The sequence below is a fragment of the Nicotiana tabacum genome, chromosome 15, assembly GCF_000715075.1.
Source record: "Nicotiana tabacum cultivar K326 chromosome 15, ASM71507v2, whole genome shotgun sequence".
NCBI classification, from domain to species: Eukaryota; Viridiplantae; Streptophyta; class Magnoliopsida; order Solanales; family Solanaceae; genus Nicotiana; species Nicotiana tabacum.
This window is the reverse complement of record NC_134094.1, coordinates 8,372,450-8,394,940: the sequence shown is the minus strand read 5'-3', so window position 1 is coordinate 8,394,940 and position 22,491 is coordinate 8,372,450. Positions and strand designations below refer to the sequence as shown.

The 22,491-nt window shown below is 34.8% G+C and overlaps 1 protein-coding gene across 1 annotated transcript; it reads left to right on the top strand.

Annotated features, from left to right (window-relative positions):
- The first annotated feature begins 17,830 nt into the window (after positions 1 to 17,830).
- Positions 17,831 to 22,163, top strand: LOC107769005 (AUGMIN subunit 2-like). Its single transcript, XM_075231811.1, has 4 exons — positions 17,831 to 18,620; positions 19,643 to 19,747; positions 20,106 to 20,174; positions 20,304 to 22,163. Exons 2-4 carry the CDS (start codon positions 19,682 to 19,684, stop codon positions 20,469 to 20,471), a joined length of 303 nt encoding a protein of 100 aa, XP_075087912.1. The 5' UTR covers positions 17,831 to 18,620; positions 19,643 to 19,681; the 3' UTR covers positions 20,472 to 22,163.
- The last annotated feature ends 328 nt before the right edge of the window (positions 22,164 to 22,491 follow it).

Sequence of the window (22,491 nt, the reverse complement as noted above, 5' to 3'; positions counted from 1 at the left end):
TAGAATAAATAACATTATCTCAAATATTTGATGGATATGGTAATAGATATAGTATAAAATAAGTATATATTTTACTTGAAACATTCTACTAAATGACTGGTGGCAGCCTGAAAGATCAAACAATTATTTGTTTATTATCATCTCAGATATGATAAGCATTAATGCAATAATAATGTTGACGATTTTATTTCTCTGAAAGTCAAAACTAACATTGTTTGAAAAATAATAGAGGAAAAATGATTTATTTAAAATTATTCATTTTTCTTTTGTTTAAGTCAACTAGCACGTTATAATAATTCGCAATAATAACGTCCAATGCGTCGGCAGTTAGAAGAAAAAGACATAAAGGCTCAAAATTTCAACGTCCAAATTCAACTAGACAATGCATGCATGTGGTGATTGTTATATTAATTATTATTATAATACGTTATAATTTTCGTAGTTAATTAACTAGTTATAGTGATCATCTTTCTAACACCATAATAATTATAGTGGGATAAAATAGCGTATGGAGGAATTTTTGTGAGCAATGTCAATATTTGAAGAATTGAACAAATAAATAAATTATTATAACGACAAGCATAGTCATTTTTTATATTTATATTCACTTATATTTTATTTTTCTTATTATCTATACATACATATTTATGACACATTTTTTTTGACGGTGTCACGTGATATCGCTTTGGGGTAAGGTGCCTACACCCATAGTAGGATGAATAGAATTTCTCTAACCTTAACTAGAAGTGTCTTGATTGGGTTCGAGTACATGAAAATGAAAAAAAAAATCTTGATATGAAACATTTTTAATTCACTTTAATGACCTCATGTGACATGAATCTAAATTAGTCAGGACCGCAATACAAATACAAAATACCGAATGCGTTATCCAAATAAAATAATGTTACTAGATTCCTTCTCTTTAAGTTCTTTAAACTTTTCTATTGCTTGTGATAGAAGGCGTAGGAAAAAACTACTCCTATGCACTTTAGTTTCTTTTGGATTTGCCCACCTGATTTTTTTATGATTACTTTTAGAATAAAATGCTTTGTCGGTTTGAGATTATGGCGTAATCTAGCTAGATTAGCGACTTTACCAATAATACATCTTGTTTGGCAAGAAATTAATCTTACTCTAGCAACTAAAGAAAATAGTTTTTTAAATATTGAATTGCAAAAGCAAAACCAAAACGATATTAATAGTGAAAATTCATGTAATATAATTAACCTTAATTTGCTTGAAATTGAGGCGTTTATTTTCTAGATAGATCGACGTGGTAACATAACTGATTTTCCTAGGTGTTATATTATTGTTTTTTTTTTCTTTTTTACATTTCTCTAGTAGTTTCAATCCATAAATTGAAAGTATAATCCATTATTCAAATTCATAAATTCAAAACTATCACAAGCCACCTTATAATCAGAGGCGGAGCTAGGATTTGAACCTTATGAGTTCGGGATTATAATCATTTTAAGTTATAGTATTTTAAATTAAGAATTTATATATATTCATTGGATTTCTTAAGACAAATGGGTTTGAACAAATTACGCCGAACGCGCAACCAACACTGTGACTCCGCCCCTGCTTATAATTCGAACAAACAAATATACACACACACAAAGTATTTATCTATATAAAATCTTTTTATGAATTTCCTTTGCTTAATTGAGGCTTGTATATTGGGAACAATTTTGAATGTGTACATTCAGAGCTTTCTATAATAATTATTTTCTATAACAATACTTCATTATAACAGCCAAGTTTTCTTTGGAACTAATTTTTTATTTTATATTATAATATATTCTTTATTACAGTACTTCACTATAGTATCCAAAAAAATGCGGAACAAACGAGGCTGTTATAGAGATTTTTGACTGTATATGTATATTTGAATTGTAAAGGTACAACCACGAATGTTTCTACTCCAAAACAAAAAATAAAAAAATAAATACAATTTAAAGAAATGAAGAATTATGCAAATACGCTTATTAATTTTTCAATTTAAAGTTATCTCAGCGAATTAATGCATGTGATTTTGCACCTCCAAGGTACCATAGTAATTAATTAAAAGAACAAGTTAATCTTCACTTAGTTCTACGATCAGGTATTAACTGATTTTGTACATGATTTTTGCACCTCCGAGGGATTATCGAAAAGAAACAATTAGTGGCGGAACCAGAAATTTTATAAAATGAATTCAATTATAAAGAAGTAAACACATGAAAAAGCCAAAAGGATTCAACATTTACTAAATTTTCATGAAAGAATAATTTTAACCTTATATATACAGTATAATTTTCGAATAAAGGGGATTCGCGCCCCTCGGAATAACCTCAATGTCCTGTGGAATATGCCCCCTAGAGAGGTCAATTACATTGACTTAATCTCCACTTAATTTGTCTATCTTAATTAAATATTAAGTAATCAGGGTATCATCAATTCGAGTGTTTACTATTCTAATTAAAGATGTTAACGATTGGTCCAACCAGTCACATGATCTTAATTATTTGTCATATTAATGGAATATTCTAGTAGTCAAGAGACTACAATATAAAATCGTAATGTTAGGATTTCGATTAACTTCAATTGTCTGTCGAACATTATTTGTTGTCTAATTAAACTATCATTTCTAATATTTTTTGTTAAATTTGTGCCACAAATTTTTTTTTGGGGGGGGGGGGGGGGTGGGGAAAGAGTTAAGAAAGACAGACGCATTCCCTTGTTTAATCTTCTAACACTTGTTGTGTGGTGTCCATGATACCTTATTCTTTTTGCCTTTTAAATTTCATGGTCATTAATTAAATTGAGGCAAAATTTAAGGAAATAGAAATGATAGATACGAAGAAAATTATAGTACTAATTTTATTTGGATCATGATCATCTTTTAGTCTCATAACATAATTTTTAAAAGATATTGACTCCTTTAGTAGCTTATACGCTACCTTATCCGTTTAATTAAATAAAACTTCGTGTTACTTGAAGTATTTATTATCTAAGAAAGGGTTAACGTATTATAAGACTCGTTAGATTTTTGTCTTAATGCATATAGCTACGTGGAAAAAGGAAAGAACTCATTTTGTTCTCTTTTTGCCTTAATTATTTATATCATATTTGAAAATTATAAGTACATATGCTTTTCCACGTATATTTTTTTGTTGGCTTAGCAATAAGATAAGAAATACCATCAAAGATTGTGGCGGAATGATCGATAAATACTCATCCATCCTTAATTCGAGGTTTCAAATTCGAACTAGAGGAATGTTGTCGCCTTTGGGTTTGGAATATTTTACTTCCAAAGTGAGACTTTCCTGCGTGTTCCGAATAAGTTGGGGAAATTGGTATTTTAACTCCTTAATTTATTTTTTCCTCGAGGTTTATATTTTAACTCCTTAAATAACAATCTATTTTTTTCCTTTTACGTTTTTACTTCATTTTATGACTGGCTTATTTATATCGAATAAATAACATTATCCCAAATTCTTCCATCGAATTAGTAACATTATCTCAAATATTTTCGTGGATATGGTAACAGGTATACTATCAAATAAGTATTACTCGAGAAATTCTATCGAGTGACTGGCCAGGTGCTGTAGCCTGGTTGACCAAACAATTATTTGTTAATTCTCTGATATGAGAGGCAATAATACAACAATAAAATTGACGATTTTTTTTTTTTTTAAAAATCCCCCCCCCCCCCCGATTTCCCTCTGATCTCCTTCGATCTCCTTCGTCGAAACTATTACTCCTTTGATAACTTGAACCCACAACCTTGGAGTTGTAGGTAGAAGGTGTTGACTATCGGAGCAATCCTTCCTGTCCTATAAAATTGACGGAGCAATCTAAAGCGAATATTTATTGAGACGAAGTATGATATTAAGCGAAGGAAAGGGGAATTTTAGGAAAAATATCTTTTTAGATCCTTTTTCCCTTACTCTTTAATATGATCGTAATATTTTTGCTATCACTTTTGCATTTGCACGTAAAAGAGTAATTGATTAAACATTGAATAAAACAATACCCGAAGGTTCACAAGCAACTGAATACTTATTCCACAAGGGTTTATTATTCAACCTAATTGTACCATGTAATCTTTTAAAAAGTGTTCTGAGTGAGTTTTTACTCTCTGAAAGTCAAAACTATATTTGTTTGAAAATAATAGACAAAAGAAGAATTTTTTTTTCATAATAAATCAATCTCATTTCGTCCGTTTTCTGAAAGTCAAAACTGTATTTATTTGAAAAATAATAGACAAAAGAATGAATTTTTTTTTCATAATAAATCAATCTCTTTTCGTCAACGAGAACACAGGATAATAATTCGCAATAATAACGTCCAATGTGTCGGCAGTTAGGTGAAAAATACGTAAAGGCTCAAACTTCAACGTCCAAATTCAACTATAGATATGCATATGGTGATTGTTAATTACAATTACAACACCAACGGTTGTGGTAGGATAGTAAACGCAGATATCTCATTATCCTTAACAAGAGATATTGAGAATAAAATTATTTTTTATAGGGAGCGTTTTATTCTTAAAGTGAGATTTTCTGGCATGAATTGAAATTAGTCGGGCCCAAACTGAATAGCTGACACTGAGTGAGAAGTTAAAAATTAGAAATTTCTAATTTAAATGAGTTTAAGTTTTATACATTAACAATGACAAAAAAAAAAAATCCAATAAAGCCATTTCTAAAATAATTACATGTGAATTTCATGATAAACACTAATTGATTACTTATTACAAATGATAATTAATACAACCTAGTATACTAGATTAATGCATACATATGGTATAAAAAGAATTTATATTGTTAATGTATATAACTTAAATTTAATTTTAATCGTTAATCAACTATAATTATTATTATCTTCCTTCTCCTTGGTTCTTCTTTAAACTTTTCTATTGCTTGTGCTTGAAGGCTTAGGAAAAATCTATATTACTCCTAACTTTTATGCACTTTAGTTTTTGGATTTGCCATTTGTTTTTTTTTTTTATATGATTACTTTTAGAACAAAATGCGTTGGTCGGTTTGAGATTACGGCGTAATCTAAGCTAGATCAGCGATTTTACCAATAATAAGTCTTGTGTTGCTAGGAACAATATTTTAATTTTTTTAAGTGTTACAGAAATTAATAATAATTTGCTAGGACGATATCTAAATTTTGTTAAGTGTTTAGAGTAATTAAGATTATGTAACATCAGACTGAGAAAAAAGCAAAAGAAAGTTGTAATTTTATCAACTTTTTTTTTTAAAATAATAGAATATTCTTTCTGAAATTCCACAATATTCCCTAGTTACAACTGTTGAAAATATTAACATGGAAAAACTGATAATGGTGTTAAAGCATATTTTATATTGTTTACATTATCAATGCATAAAACTTGAAATTTAATTAAAGTAAATAGTGATGAAGACATATAATAATAGGTTTTACCAACAAGGGCTATGCTGGCATCCTTAACAAAAGGTCTCAGGCTCGAACCCTGTGTATGATGTCGTATTTGTTAGGGAGCGTTTTACCCTCAAATGTGAGACTTTTCGGTTCGAATCCAAATTTAATCTAATCCCAATGTGAATACCGAATATCGGGTGAAAAATCAAAAAATAAAAATGAAAGTGATGCAATATGCTATTTAGGTTTAGGTTTTAAAATAACTTGTCTACGAGTATTTTGACAAATCATACATTACTTTAGAAGGACGAGGAAACTGGAAAATTCCAATTAACTAGCCGTGGTCCAAAATCTACATAACCTAATCAACGACATTGTGACCACTGCTATTGCTGTTTCTTGGTTTCTTCGTCTACAAATGCTCTTGAATTGCGAGAATTAGTTAAAAATGTTAATTGGGTGATTTTAATTTCTTTGGAAAAGTCTTTCTATATCAACGATTGGTTGGTGGTAGCGTGATCGCGAATTTATGGTGATTTACGGTAAAAATTTACTCGCATCATAGTTAAAGAATATGTTTTTTCACTTTAATTTTATTTATTAAGATTGAATTAATTGATTTAGTATAAACATTCTATGCAGGTTCATATGACATAAAATCTTGAATCTATTAGTTTTTCTTCTAAAATGGTTGACGAATAGTTTATTCAATTGGCTAGCTAATAGTAATAGTTATTTAGGAAATTTGCATGGCTATTTTCTCCATACTTTGTCACCTCTCGATTTACTTGACGAGTATTGTGGTGCTATCTACCTAGCTGCTGATATAAATATAAAATCTTGAATCCGTTTCTTCTTAATAGGATTGATGTTTAATCAGTAGTTAGGTATAACACATACAATGCATTTATTCATTTGTTAGCCCATAATAATAATTGAAATGGAGCTTTGAAGGCACGGTAAAGTTGCTTCCATATCACCTATAGGTCACACGTTCGAGCCACGAAAATAACCACTAATGTTTGTATTTGGGTAGGCTGTCTAGATCACACTCTTTGGGGTGTTGTCTTCTCCCGACCTTGCGTGAATGCGGGATACCTTGTGCACCGAGCTATCCTTTTGCTAGCTAATAACTGTAATTAAGGGAATTCCTTAGTTCTTTCCTATGTACTTTGTCACTTCAAAATTTGCTAATCACTTGTGATATTTGTTAAAGAAAGATGATTATGAAGTCTAGTTCTATTTTAAGCAGTTACATACTTCACAGAAGGAGAGGAATCACGTGTCCTTTCCCATTGCTGTTGAAGAAAAGTAAGTAGTAGACTAGTAGGTAATAAAGTAGGGTTTAATCTTCACATGTGAATGCATTTGTAAATCATTTTGACTCTTTCATAATTCCAATATTGACTGTACATGAGGGCGAATACATGAATAATACTCCATATTCATTTCCATGCCTAGTTCTGTAATATATAGTTATATAGAAGTCTTTGCCGTGTCGGCTTGAATATGAGTATTAAATTAATTACTTAGAAAATAATAGTGAAACCATATATACCTTAGATTATATTAATATAGTGTGAAAGAAGCCTTAGAGCAACGGTAAACTTGTCTCCGTGTGATATGTAGGTCACGGATTCGAACAGTTGAAACAACCATTAATGTTTGCATTAGGTTAGACTATCTACATCACATCCTTTGGGTGCGGGTGCGGCCTTTCCCGGATCCGGCGTGAATGCCGGATGCTTTGTACCGGGCTGCCCCTTTATATTAATAGTGTAAAAATTACTTATATTTTCAGTAGTCAGTTATACGTAATGCATTTATTCATTGGCTAGCTAGCCAATAATTGCCATTTAGGGAATTCCATTCTTTTTTCTCTATATACTTTGGCACTTCTAAATTTGCCTTGTGATATCTTTTGAAAGGGAAGATAATTCTGAAGTCTCATTCTATTTTAGGCAGTTACATACTTTATAGGAAAAGAGGAATCACATGTCCTTTTCCATTGCTGTTAGAGAAAAGTAATTAGTTGGTAGTAAAATAGGTTTCATTATATGGTTCACGTGTGAATGCATTTGTAAAACATGCATCTCGACTCTTCTATATATAACCCCATTGACTGCATGCATTCAACTAATATATAAGTACTCCATGTTCCTTCCGAACCCTAATTATAAAGAGTTTAATTTATACATAGTTACAGAATGAACGTAGACATACTTGATCACGTCCAAAGCACACCTCGAGAGATATGAAACGGTCGTATGCAATAATAGAAACCCAACTAAGAGTCGGGATCGAATCCACGTGGAGCTAAGATGGGAGTTAGGGGTATATATTTTAATTTGTGCAATTGGATTATCTAGATTGCACTTCCACAACAAAGATTTATTTTTTATTTTTAATGTTACTCTAATGATTGCAAAATAAAGAAAAAAGACTAGAGATACTTGTGTTTAAGGTTTTTCCAAATGGATAAAAGGCTTAGAGTGACCTAGGTGTTTGCCTAATGTGATAAAGACTTTAATGTTTGTTTTGTCGATTGGGGTGTATTATAGATCTCAACTATAAATTACTCATTCAATACCTCTCGGTCAGAGAGTGGTTTTGTACAATTTGGCTTTCTCAAGACCAAATGGGTATGAGCCAAAACAGTTGATAAGAGCTCAAGTCGGGTTATTGCTATCTCTAGGTTGAACCCTTTAATTGGGTTAATCAATCTCTCAATTAACCCAATTCCTTGTTAGCCTAGTTATCCTAGACTAGGTTCCTCTTTCTCAAGTAAAGACTAAGTCACGAATCAATGTTTGCAACCATTAATTCTATAATTGAAGTATGAACTAAGCTAAACAATCAACACCCAATCATAAACAAGCATAAAATTAATCACCCATAAGGTTTACACACTAGGGTTTGGGTCAAAACTCTTGTAAATATCTAGCTACTCATTATGAGATTTGAAGAAAATAAAGATGAAAAGCAAATTAAACTCATAATGGAAGATTAAAATGATGAAATCTAATGTTAAAATACTCAAATAAGCTAAAACTTCCTAAAATAGCAAAGAGAAACAGCTACAACAGCTTTCTATGTTCAAAACTTAACCTAATTGTGTGAAACTTATTTATTTATACAAGGCTAAAAATCTCGGACAATAATGCCCCTCGGGAGGTTCTGCGGCCGCACAATTCCATGTGCGGTCCACAAATTTCTTCATCTGGCAGGAACTGGAGTTCTGCGGCCGCATATTTCTGAACTGCGACCGCGAGGCATTCTTCTGTAGCCACACATTTCTGGAGTGCATCCGCAAGGTAACACGTTTGCGGTCCGCATAATTAGGACTACGGCCGTACAAATCTTGTGCGGTCCGCAATTCATAAAAGCTCCTGGACTTGGTCTTTTTGCATACTCTTTGATCTTCGACTCTTAGCCTAGCTTTGCGGCCGCACAATTCATATGCGGTCCGCACTTTGCGCAAATGTCTTCTAGATTTTTCCTCTTTGTTTGCGGCCACAGATGGAATTTTGCGGTCCGCAATTTCTTCTGCGGAACGCACATTTGTGCTTCTGCGCCCTTGATTGCCTTGTGCTTTGGATTACTCCTTTTTGAGTCAAATTTCATTTCGGGAGACTAACTTCCAGCATTCCTGTAATTTTGTACAATTTTATTAATTTCGGAAACACAATTCAATGCATTTATACTAAAACAAAAGTTAAAAGGCTCTAATAAGCCGTCAAAACCCCCACTTATCAATACTACAGAATGAATGTAGACATACTTTTATATAATGTACATAGGTAGCAGAATTATATGCATTCATAACACATTTATAACATCTCATTTTTTATTCTTTCTATAGTTAGGGCTCTATGTACTTGTATATATACTTGTTACTTCTTACAATAATATACAAGGAGATTGCTCCATTCTCTCTATATTTTACATGGTATCAGAGTAGATATATTTGATTCGCCGGCGTTGGTTTAGAAAGTTCGCCGGAAGTCATAGACCAGATCTGGTACGAGGGAGGTACTAGGGGATCAGTTCGGGTTTTCATTTATGATGTTGGCTATATATTTTCGATCAAAATTTTGTGGATTTTTTATTCATCAGACTTAGATTGGGTAGATTTTGAAGCATTTCAGGTTTTGTCAAATTTATTTTCTTTGGTCAAAATCATCTTTTGTTTTTACTTTCCATTTGCTGATTTGGTATCTAATTACTATCTAAGGACTCCATATTCTTGGTAAAATTATCCTCTGTGAATCTTTGGCTTGTTGAGCTTTATTCAAGTGAAGATCATTTTGGTGATTGGGTTAAAGAAGATTCTGTTACTTGATCTTTTGGATATTTGTTGGGGTATCTTTTTAGTGGAATTTTACTGGTTCTTCTTCCATTATTTTGATACTTTGAGTGTTATAGTTGAGCAAATTCTTGGTGGAACTTTTCAATTATATCAATTGGAACTCTATTCTGTTTGATTCTCACTTCTTCTCTGGTTCATTGGCAAACTTCTGATTCTGTATTCCGTGAGGTAACTTTATTTGTGTAAAGTTCTGGTTGTGGTCAGTTTGTTGAAGTTCCCTTTTGTTTACTGATTTCGTGGACTTATGGCTATGTCTCCTAGTCCAGCAATCTTGGTTTCAGATGGGTTTCTAAAATTCCTTCATCAAAAATCAGTTAGGGAATCTTCTTCGGTTGCTGATTTTGCTGGGTTAGATAAAACATGTCTTATAACCTCTTTAAATAAATGGGTGATTGATTCAGGTGCCACAAATCATATGACAAGTAATCCAAACATCTTCTCTAGTTTTCGGTCATACAAAATAACTTCTCCAGTTACTGTAGCTAATGGATCAACTTGTAAGAGTGTTGGATCTGGGACTGTCAAACCAACTTCCCCTATTACCCCGTCATCTGTATTAAGTCTACCAAACTTGACCTTTAATCCGATTTCTGTTAGTAAAATCACCAGAGACCTTCATTGTTGTGTCGCCTTTTTTCCCGACCATTGTTTATTCTTAGAACTTACAACAAAGCAGGTTTTTGGTAAAAGGTATCAGGTGATCTCTATATCCTTGATGATTGTCAACCCCGATTTTTTGCATGTTCCAGTATTGTATCTTATTTTGAAGCACATTATCGATTGGGACATCCCTCTCTACCTCTGTTGAAGAAAATCTGCCCTCAGTTTCAGAATATTTCTTCATTGGATTGTGAGTCATGTCGATTTGCAAAACACCATCGCATATCATTAGGTCCAAGGGTTAATAAGCGAGTAGAGTCAGCTTTTAAGTTAGTTTATTCTGATGTTTGGGGATCATGTCTTGTTGTTTCCAAAACCGGGTATATGTATTTTGTCACTTTTATAGATGATTTTTCTCTAATGACTTGGGATTTACTTTATGAAAAGCCGATCTGAAGTTTTTACTCACTTTTCTACCTTCTATGTTGAAGTCAAAACTTAGTTCAATGCTTCAGTGCGTATTCTAAGGAGTGATAACGCTAAAGAATACATGTCAGAGTTATTTCGATCTTATATGAGACAACATGGTATACTACATCAGTCTTCATGTGTTGACACATCCTCAAAATGGAGTTGCTGAGAGGAAGAATAGACATATACTTGAGACATCTCGGGCACTTTTGTTCCAAATAAAGGTTCCTAAACAGTTTTGGGCTGATGCAGTCTCTACAACTTATTTTTTGATTAATCGCATGCCATCTACTGTGCTTGGTGGTAATGCAACTTACAATGTTCTTTTCCCAAGAAAGTCATTGTTTCTGGTGGAACCTAAGGTGTTCGGATGTATATGTTATGTCCGATATGTTTGACCATCTGTTACCAAATTGGATCCCAAGGCATTAAAGTGTGTTTTCCTGGGCTACTCTCGCCTTCAGAGGGGGTTTCGATGTTATTCTACTGAACTTGGCAAATATCTAGTGTCAACTGATGTTGTATTTTCAGAGGCTACACCATTATTCTATGCACCTCCCATTTCTACAGTCTAGGGGGAGGAAGATGAGTGGCTAGTATATCAGGTTACCCGTACTTCGACAGAAGAACCAAATATTACTTCATCTCCTAGTTTTTCTATTGAGCAACAATCGACTATTATGCCTTCAGCACCTGCTCCAACTGTGTTAGCAAGACCACCAAACTCGCGGAGGCGAGAGACCAATAATACATGTCCAGCAACAGTTCTTTCGTCATCAGATCCTCCTCCGTATGATTTAGTAGAAGACCTTGACCTTCCTATTGCTCTTCGTAAAGGTACACGTACTTGAAAATTCACATATTCTATTGCTAATTTTATTTCCTATGGCCGCTTATCCTCTACGTCTAGAACTATGATTGCTTATCTAGACTCCATTTAAGTATCTGAAATAGTGAAGGAAGCTTTGAATCATCCAGGATAGTCTGATGCAATGCTTGAGGAAATACATGCCTTAGAGGATAACCACACGTGGGATTTGGTGGATTTATCCAAGGGAAAAAAACCAGTGGGATGTAAGTGGGTCTTTACAATTAAAGTTAATCCAGATGGTTCTGTGGCAAGACTTAAAGCTAGACTTGTGGCTAAAGGGTATGCTCAAACTTATGGGGTGGACTTCTCCCCGGTTTCCAAACTTACTTCTGTACGCTTATTTATTTCTCTCGTTGCTTCTACGAATTGGCCTTTACATCAGTTGGATATCAAGAATGCGTTCCTTCATGGTGATCTTCAGGAGGAAGTTTATATGGAGCAACCACCCGGTTTTATTGCTCAGGGGGAGTATGGGAAAGTCTGTCATTTGAAGAAGTCTTTGTATGGCTTGAAGCAAAGTCTTCGAGCTTAGTTTGCAAGTTTAGTGAGGTAGTTCAGGAGTTTGGGTTGAAAATGAGCAAATGTGATCATTCAGTCTTCTATCGGCAATCAACAACTGGAACTATTCTTCTTATAGTATATGTTGATGACATTGTTATCACAGGATGTGACTATGCGGGGATTTCTTTCTTTAAGTCTTTCCTACACACTAGGTTTCATACAAAGGACTTGGGCATGTTGAAATACTTTTGGGAGTAGAAGTAAATCGAATCCAGAAGGGAATTCCTTTGTCTTATAGAAAGTATATTCTTGACTTACTTGCAGACACTAGAAAGTTGGCAGCTAAAGCCGTAGTACTCCAATAGTTCCTGATATGCATCTTATGAAAGATGATGGCGATCCTTTTGATGATCCAGAGAGATATAGGAGGTTAGTTGGAAAAATTAAACTACCTCACTGTGACTAGTCCAGATATTGCTTTTGCGGTAAGTGTTGTTAGCCAGTTCATGTCTGCACCAACGGTCAAACATTGGTCAGCTTTGGAACAAATTTTATGTTACTTGAAATGAGCTCCTGGACTTGGCATATTATATAGTAATCACGGCCATACTCGTATTGAGTGTTTTGCAGATGCTGATTGGGCTGGATCCAAAAATGACAGAAGATCTACTACATGCTATTGTGTCTTTGTTGGAGGGAACCTAATATCTGGGAAAAGTAAGAAGCAAAGTGTTATATCTGGATCTAGTGCTGAATCTGAGTACAGAGCTATGTCTTAGTCTACGTGTGAGATTATATGGATACATCATTTTTTGACTGAAATTGGGTTGGAGCATCCAATACGAGCAAAACTCTGGTGTGACAATCAAGCCGCCCTCTATATTGCATCAAATTCGGTGTATCATGAAAGAACTAAGCATATTGAGGTTAACTGCCATTTTATTCGTAAGAAGATTCAGGAAAACTTGATATCCACTGGCTATGTGAAGACATGAGAGCAACCAACTGATTTATTCATAAAGGCGTTGAATAGAATTCGAGTTGATTACCTTCGTAACAAGCTGGGCGTGATCAATATCAATACTCCAGCTTGAGAGGGAGTGTTACAGAATGAATGTAGACATACTTTTATATAATATACATAGCTAGCAGAATTATAGAGATTCATGGCAGATTTATAACATCTCATTTTTTATTCTTTCTATAGTTAGGGCTCTATGTACTTGTATATATACTTGTTACTTCTTGCAATAATATACAAGGAGATTGCTCCATTCTCTGTATATTTTACAATACATAATGGGGAGCCTTGGAGTAACGGTAAAGTTATCTTCGTGTGATCTATAGGTCATGGGTAGGAATGACAAAATGGTTAAAAGAAAACAGTTAACCACCCATATTATCTACTAAAAAATGGGTTGGATAATAAACTTTTTAAAAACGAGTCAAATATGGATAAAAGCCATATTATTCATTTAGAAAATGGATAACTAATGAGTTTAACTTTTATATTTGTAAAACCTCAAATTAGGGGTTCTTCAAGTTTGGGAGTCTAGTAATTCTCCCTAAAGTGATCATATTCATGAAGCGAGGCCCATATTATCCGCCGGTTAACCTGTTTTTTATCCGTATTAAATATGGAGAGGGTCGAATATTATTTTTTCATTACCCATTTTCGACCCGTCCCATATCCTACTCGACCCTCCTGTTTGCCACCTCTAGTCACTGGCTTGAGCTGTAGAAGAAGCCATTAATGCTTGAATTAGGATAGACTGTCTACATCACACCCCTTAGGGTGTGACTCTTCCGCAAACCCTACGTAAATTAATGCAGGATACTTTATGCACAGGGCTGCCCTTTAAATTTATATTCATTGATGATGTAAATTTTTTTTCCCATAAATCAAGTTACTTGTATAGTATTACAGATAAAAATATTTTTATAATAAATATTATTAGTAACATAGTAAAAATAGCAACTAATAAAAGGTTAAATCATACTTGCCGTATAAAACTGATCTTATTATGTGAAAGATAATTCGTGGCAGAAAAGTTTTAGCTTTGTAATAAATTGAGGTCCAATAGGATATTTCCACCCTTAATAAAAGATTGTGGGTTCGTCTCTTGGGTATAGATCTTGGTAGGAAGCATTTCTCTTTCTAAGAGGTTTTACACAACGTAAATTCAAAATTGTGACGACCCCATGATATCGATCACTAGGTGAGAAACAACAATAACAACTTAGTATAATCTTACTAGTGGGGTCTGGGGAGAGTAGTGTGTACGCAGACCTTATCTCTACCCTAGGGTAGAGAGGCTATTTCCGATAGACCCTCGGCTCCCTCCCTTCAAGAACTCCCACTTTGCTCTTGGGGTGATTCGAACTCACAACCTCTTGATTGAAAGTAAACCACTCTTGTCCACCATGTGAGAAAGAGAAACCAAAGAAAAAGAAAATTGAGGTCCAATAGGATATTTCCACCCTTAATAAAAGATTTTGGGTTCGTCTCTTGGGTATAGATCTTGGTAGGAAGCATTTCTCTTTCTAAGAGGTTTTACACAACATAAATTCAAATTTGTGAGGACCCCGTGATATCGATCACTATTTGAGAAACAACAACAACAATCCAATATAATTTCACTAGTGGGGTCTGGGGAGGGTAGTGTGTACGCAGACATTACCTCTACCTACCCTCGGCTCCCTCCCTTCAAGAACTCCCACTTTGCTCTTGGGGTGATTCGAACTCACAACCTCTTGATTGGAAGTAAACCACTCTTGTCCACCATGTGAGAAAGAGAAACCAAAGAAAAAGAAAATTGAGGTCCAATAGGATATTTCCACCCTTAATAAAAGATTTTGGGTTCGTCTCTTGGGTATAGATCTTGGTAGGAAGCATTTCTCTTTCTAAGAGGTTTTACACAACATAAATTTAAATTTGTGAGGACCCGTGATATCGATCACTATTTGAGAAATAACAACAACAATCCAATATAATTTCACTAGTGGGGTCTGGGGAGGGTAGTGTGTACGCAGACATTACCTCTACCTACCCTGGGGGTAGAGAGGCTGTTTCCGATAGACTCTCGGCTCCCTCCCTCCAAGAACTCTCCACCTTGCTCTTGGGGTGACTCGAACTCAGAACCTCTTGGTTGGAAATGGAGGGTGCTTACTGCTAGAGTAAATCACTCTTGTCCACCATGTGAGAAAGAGAAACAAAGAAAAAGAAAATTGAGGTCCAAACCAAGAAAAGGATATTCTCTTAGACGTTCAAACTCGAAAAAGAAAAAGGAAAGGAGCAGACACGTTCTCACAGCCTCCCAATGACCTTTTAATTTGGTCAAAACAAAACGGTTAGAGATGGCCTTTTTTGATAGACTAGGTATATTTATATTCTTCTAATTTCAAAAGCATATGGTCAAGAAAAGAATATGTTCAAATAAGAACAAATGGTAGATGTAAAAAACTCTTAACAAAAGCTACTATTAGTCTTTGAAATTTTACCAGAGATATACAAGATAAAGGTGGTGCTAAAAATGAATAATTATACTATCAGCGCCATATACGGCGGATTTACATCATAACTTATGGGTTCACGAAAACTCAATAACTTTTATCCAGAAAATTAACTGATTTGACTGTAAATTTAATTATTAATTTATATTAAGTTGAGGTTGGCACATGAATTTGTAAACTTCGTGAATCTGCCTCGGCTTTGTCATCGATATCGGCATAAAGCAAATAATCAGAAGAAAAGGTCTAAATTATATTCAAAGGTGAAAAAGATGGTGCAAATGTGAACTTGAGTTAGTATCAGCAAATATAGGTGAAAGCAGGCTTCACAAGTGGGCTGACTTGGGCCCAAATTCGCCCATTAAAGTTTGGAAGCGTGGATCGTAGTCCGGTTCAGTCCAGTTAACTGCTTAACGGGCTCAACCCGGGTCCAACATACCCCTATCTCGCTTAAACTGGGCAGGGTCAATTAGACCGGGCCGGGTCATTTTGTCAATCCAAAGAAGTGAAGTTCAAAATTTGTAGTAGTCGTTATAGAGAGAGAAAAATGCAGATGATGGGAAGCGACAAAAACTCAACATGGGTTGGAAGAAAACCAATGAGACGAATTGGTGGGATGTCGGATTAGGGCTGTTTATCGGGCGGATTGGGCGGTTAATTACTCTTAACGGTTTGGCTTAACGGTTATCGGCTTTTAAATATATCAATCCGCTAGCCACCCGATAAGATATCGGGCGAATTGGTATCGGTTTAGCTCTTATCGGGCGGTTATTGGGCGGTTTATCGGCCTAATTCAATCTATATTGCGTGTATTAATTGTTTGCTAACCGCCTAGCATACAAATTCAAAATAGGAAATTATACGTTGAGTCCAGACATACATGTCTGTTAACGCCTACATAAGAATGATGTAGTGTGTCATGTGTTGTAGAGTGAAAAAAAATGTGGCACAACACTGTTGTTCTTCTATTAAACATAGACAACATGCATTAGTTTTAAAAAATAAAAGCAGAGGTGAACCATAGACATCAACTTAAACAATCTTGTTGTAGGGTGGGAGAATAAGCTAAGCTTAGCCAAGCCTGGGATCTTCTGATGCATAGTACGTAAGGGTTCTAATTATTTAGGAATTAGGCGTTAGAACTTAGAGATAGAGTACTAGAAGAAGTGGAAGGGTTTTTTGATCTTTAATATATATATATATATATATATATATATATATATTCTTAATGGGTTAACGGATTATCCGTTAAGAAAATTGAATAATCCACCCCCAAACTGATAAGCCGTTAATAAAAAAATTTCAATCCGTTCCCCGTCCGTTAAACCGTTAACCCGATACCAATAAGCCATTAAACTTCGATTTCGATTCGGTTTTCGGTTTCGATTTGGTTTTGAACACCCCTATGTCGGATGCACTCTCTATTGCTTCTGAACTTGGCTTCTCTGTTCGTCCTCCTCCTTCACAGGTCCATTTTTTCATGTCCCTACTTATAGTGCCTTTAGAAGTTCCTAACTTTATTGTTGTCAATAGTAATAAATGATGAATTCCATTTTTACTATACATTTGGGTCCTATTTGGTTGCGATTAATCTGATTGCGATGCACGTGAAATTTGACCGTTTTGGAAGTTACATTTAGGTAATTGGGTTTTGCTTAAGGAAACATAAAATGATTAGAAATGTCTTCGACTAAAATTGAGATGCAACATTAAAATGCTGCTAAGAAATGATTGATTTTTTTTCTTTTCTGTGTGTGTGTGGGGGGGGGGGGGGGGATTTACATGGTTAACTCAAGATTTATAAGTGAATATTCCCCTTTAAGTGGAGGCAAGAAACACCAGTCTAAGCCTTTGTGGCAGAGTTATCCAGTACTATAAACTGTTGGGAGTTAGTAGATACCCGGTGGAATAGTTGAGGTCCGACAAGTTAGCCCACAAAAAAAGAAGAGTGAATATTCCGGGTTGCAATCTGAATTTGTTTTATACTTGAATTTTGTTTAGCAGGATTTTAGTATCGCATTTTATCTATGCTTTTAGTATCACAATTTAGGGTTGTGGTGGAATTTACATGGTTAACTCAAGATTCTAGATGTTTCTTGCTAAAAAGTGAATATTCCACTTTAAGCAGAGGTAAAGAAACACCAGCCTAAGCCTCGGTGACAGAGTTATCCTGTGATATAAACTGGTGGGAGGTTGCAGGTACCCATTGGAATAGTTGAGGTGCCGACAAGATAGCCGCGACACCTTTGTAAAAAAGAGGAGTGGATATTTCACGCTGGAACTCTGAATTTGTTTTATACTTGAATTTAATTTAGGAGGATTTTAATATCACAGTTTATCTATGCTTTCATGATTGGTTGAGCCCTTCCCCATTGCAGGTTTCTTTTCCTTTTCTTAACTCTTTGTTTGTTTTCTTTTGTTTTCTCCGTGGGCCTTGCTTCTCTTTTCTTTCATCCCTATGTTTTTGGTTTCTTAGTTGAGAATATGTTTTAGACAAATTAGCACTTGTAATATAGGTCCTATGCTTTCTAGGAGCGGTTTAGCCTTTAGAGATTTCTACGTTTAAAATATATTGAGAACTTTTACTACGATTTATTTGTAGCTGCATAATATTGGCATGAGATGAGTTTAAATGGAGTAACATTCGTAAGAATTCATATAACTGACCCTAACTCTAAGACCTAGTCGTAGTTGTTGTTGTTGTAGTAGTAGTAGTGTTTGCTTTCTTAAGATGGTTATTTGAGCTTTATTTGTACTTATATTTATCGGAACTAAACAATGTTCCCCTTGTATAGGAGGAGATCCAAAATTTAAAAGGGTGATGATTTGATAAGGGTCTTGAAGGAACTAACTGCTGTTCAAAGGAAAATTGCAGATTTACAAGTGGAACTACAAGGTCGAAAGGTGACGTTTGTTGAGATTCTACTGAAATTCATCTATTTTTGTAAGGTTTTACATGTTCCTCAGAATTATCCAACACGAAATGGTGCTTTGAATCTAGTGAATACGCTTCTTGACAGTATGATTTTATATCACTTAACTTTTCACTTGACCATAGTATATAGATGTCCTATCCATTTCAGCAGGGGATGGGTTCGAAATCGTTCAAAATAATTCGAGAACTTCCCTAAATTAGTTTTTAAATTTGTAATTGAGTTCAGCACATGATGTTTCCGGCCAATCTGAGTTTGAAATCGTTCTATCAAAATAACTTAACCATAAAAAAATAAAATTGAATGAACATTCTTTCCTTTGAACAATGTTAACAAAAGTTTATATAGCCTTCCTTATACAATTATTTGTTTTTGTACTAATTAATACCAGTTAGATGTTGTTCTCTATTTACTATTTAGTCATCCGAGTATTCAAATGCATAAAGAGCTTGAGTGCTATAGTTAGGGACTAGCACACATTGGGTTGGCAGCTCAATTTAATAGTTTAGTAATTTGATCAAGATGGGTGATCAGCAATGCAATGAGTTTTCTGATGAGCTTGGACCTTTAATATTTATCCTTGTTTCATCTTGGGAAAACATAAGTTCAGTAGTATAACTTGTCTATGTCTACCTTAAATGCACAATAACTTAGTCTTCCGGATGATGACATCTTGCACTAAAAATATAATACTACTACATTTAAGAAAAAACTAAAATTTTAACACTAGAAAACATCTTGACTTTGAATCTTAGGACTGGGCGCAGAGAGGTTTTGCAGCTTCCTTACCTATAAGTTTAACTCAAACTGTATTTTCTGTTTGTTTTACACTTCTTTTCGCTTCCTTGTGGACTCCTAGAGTGATAGGACATTATAAATTAAGTTAAAAGGACTAACAATTATGATATTTGATTTTCATCACTTTGGTAACCTGAAAACTTAACTCTTTTAGATGATATCATGAACTAACACAGTACTGTGCTACAACTTTAGGAGGACAAAAATGTTGCTCATCTGACACACGTCAGTGAAATGGAAAAGAAGATTGAAACATTGCAACGGATTACTATTATTTTGAAAGACGTTATTCAGAATAAGGTAATTGACCTAATCTAAGTTTTAACTTCTGTTTTCTTCTTTGTTTTACATTTGGTGATGTTCAAATATTTCATTATGATCTCCTCCGTCCACCAGTTTGAAACTAAACCAAATTCCCTCCTATAGTGGGGAGGCATCAATCCTACTTGTGTCAAGTGTTTAAGAATGCTTGCATTAGCTTGCAGTTGCTTCTAGCAAAGAGCATTGATAACTTTATTTGAAGTGTAGTGAAGCAAATTTCGTCCAATTGCAGAATTAATAGTATCCTCTTATCTAATTATTTTGTCATTGTCACTTCTCTCCTTAATTGCTTCATTTTGCTGCTGCATTTGCTTAAATATCTTCTGTGCATTTTTAGGACCGCATAATAGCTCGCCTTCAACAACCATATTCATTGGATTGCATTCCTGTGGAAGCTGAATATCAGGTTAGTTACTTGCCAGAGCAAGAAACTCAGATGGCTCTATCAATCTTTAGCTTTTTTCAACTGTTCATTTAACCATTCATCCATGTGATGAGCCAATAGATAGACGCCTAACGTTATTGAATAGTGCAGAGACAATTTTCGGAATTGCTGATGAGGGCTGCTAGTGATTATGGTGCTTTAACGGCCTCTGTAGCAGATTTTCAATGGAGTCAGAATTTTAAAGAACCACCAACAGATTGGGGGGTATGCACTTATTGTTTCCAATTCTTCTATTATCTTTATCTTCATATGTTGTAAAACAAAAATCTTATTTCTCATGGTGGTTTGAGTATTGCAGTATTATTCGTAATGTTGTACCAAAAATACTATGTTTGTCTGGAAGCTATTATTTTGTTTAGTATGTGAGGATTCCTGAATCAGTAAGGGTAAATAGCATCATCGCACCCAAGGGTGTAGCCTAGTGGTCAATGAAGTGGGTGAGAACCACGAGGTCTCAGGTTTAAATCCCAAAAGAGGCAAAATCACTAGGTGATTTCTTCCCATTTGTCCAAACCTTGGTGGACAAAGTTACCTGGTACTTGTTGCTGGTGGGAGGTGGCAGGTAACCCGTGGAATTAGTCGAGGTGCGTGCAAGCTGGCCCAGACACCACGGTTATCAAAAAAAAATAAATAGAATCATCACGTTAGCATATATCTGTTCTGGTGACTGTTTTCAGGTGTTTGATGATACTCATTTCTTAATTCCCCATTTGTTTGATGCAAAAAGAATGTTAATTTTCGTTTTGTGGTAGGGCATGTCAATGTAGTTCTACATACTTATTGATGGAAAGAAATTCTGAAACCCAATAGGAAGGAAAGAAGAAAACAAAGAGTGGTGTAGTTAGCAGGGGCAATAACTGTCAAATAGGCACAGAAAATTGATAGAAGAAACCAAAGTGTGGTGTATGAATCTATATAGAAGCAACACATGTTTGTATGTGTGCTCAGATAAGTGTCCAAGAAGTTGTAACCACTAAAGGAACTATAAGATCACTAGTGCAGTACTGCGTTCTGGTTTATCGCATAACTGGGAATTGAACCCTCAAAGTGCATATAGGTTGCAAAAATTGTTCCTTGTTACTCTGCGGAATGCTTGGGTCTGTTGCATGAAGAATGTTAGAGAACTTCTACCTAAGGCTTTGGTCTAGTGGCTAAGGCTTTGGTCTAGTGGTAGGAGCGCAATATGTGATGTGTGGCTAAGGCTTTGGTCTAGTGGCTTCTTGCACCATATTCTTTGAAGCCATGTCCGCAATGAGGGAGTCATTTGCATCGCTGCAAGCTTTGAGAGTTGAGTCATTCTTCTTCTCCGGCTACAATAACGAGCAACTATCCTTCTCAAACAAATGTTGGAGATTCTGATTGCGTGACTCCTCCCACATTGAGAACTGAATCGAGCTTTGATGATTTAGCAGTCGAAAGCTTGAGAAGGCAAGAAAGTGAGCCCCGCAAGAAGGTTGCGAAATTGCAAAAGGTGATGGTATGAGCCACAGGAGATTGTCATGGCCTCCTTCAGTTAAAAACATCTCATAATTGTACCAACGCTTCTTGGCATGCTTTGTATATTGTTATTCCCGGTTCCAGTTTGGATCTCTTTGTATTCTCTCAGGGCTCGTTTGGTATGCGAGATAAGGGATAATTAATCTCGGGATTGAATTTGAGATGAGTTTATCTCACGTTTGGTTGGGACAAATCGTGGTATGACTAAACTAATCCCCGGATTAGTTATCTCGGGATTGTACTGTTTTTTTAATCCTCGTGGGAGGGTGAGATAACTAATCCCGAGATAACTAATCATGGGATAACTTGTTTCCCAACCAAACGACCCCTTAGGTGGTTGTATCCCTTTAGTGAATAGGCAGTGATGTTTGTTTGGTTTTACTCTTGTAATCGTCACTGTTGAACTGCAGCTATTTCTGGTAGTGTACAAAGTGATAATAGGCGTCTGGTCAATCTTATGGTGTAAACTCTATTTTGTTATTGTACATAACTAAAATGTGCCTAATGTTTAGCCATTTAATGTTTTAAATTAGGCAATCCACATTATTCAACAGTTGTTAAGTTTCTCCCATTCGGATCACTATTCTGTTTTAAACCAAAAAAAGGAAGGAAAAGAACACTTTTGAAAGTTTCACAAAAAAAGTGACAACAATATGGAAATGATATCGTGTAGCCGCTCTCAAAATAATATCCAAAAAATGTAAATTTTTTTTATATATACATTCTGTATATTATATATAAAAATTATATAAATTTTATACATTTTTTTCCGACTACTAAA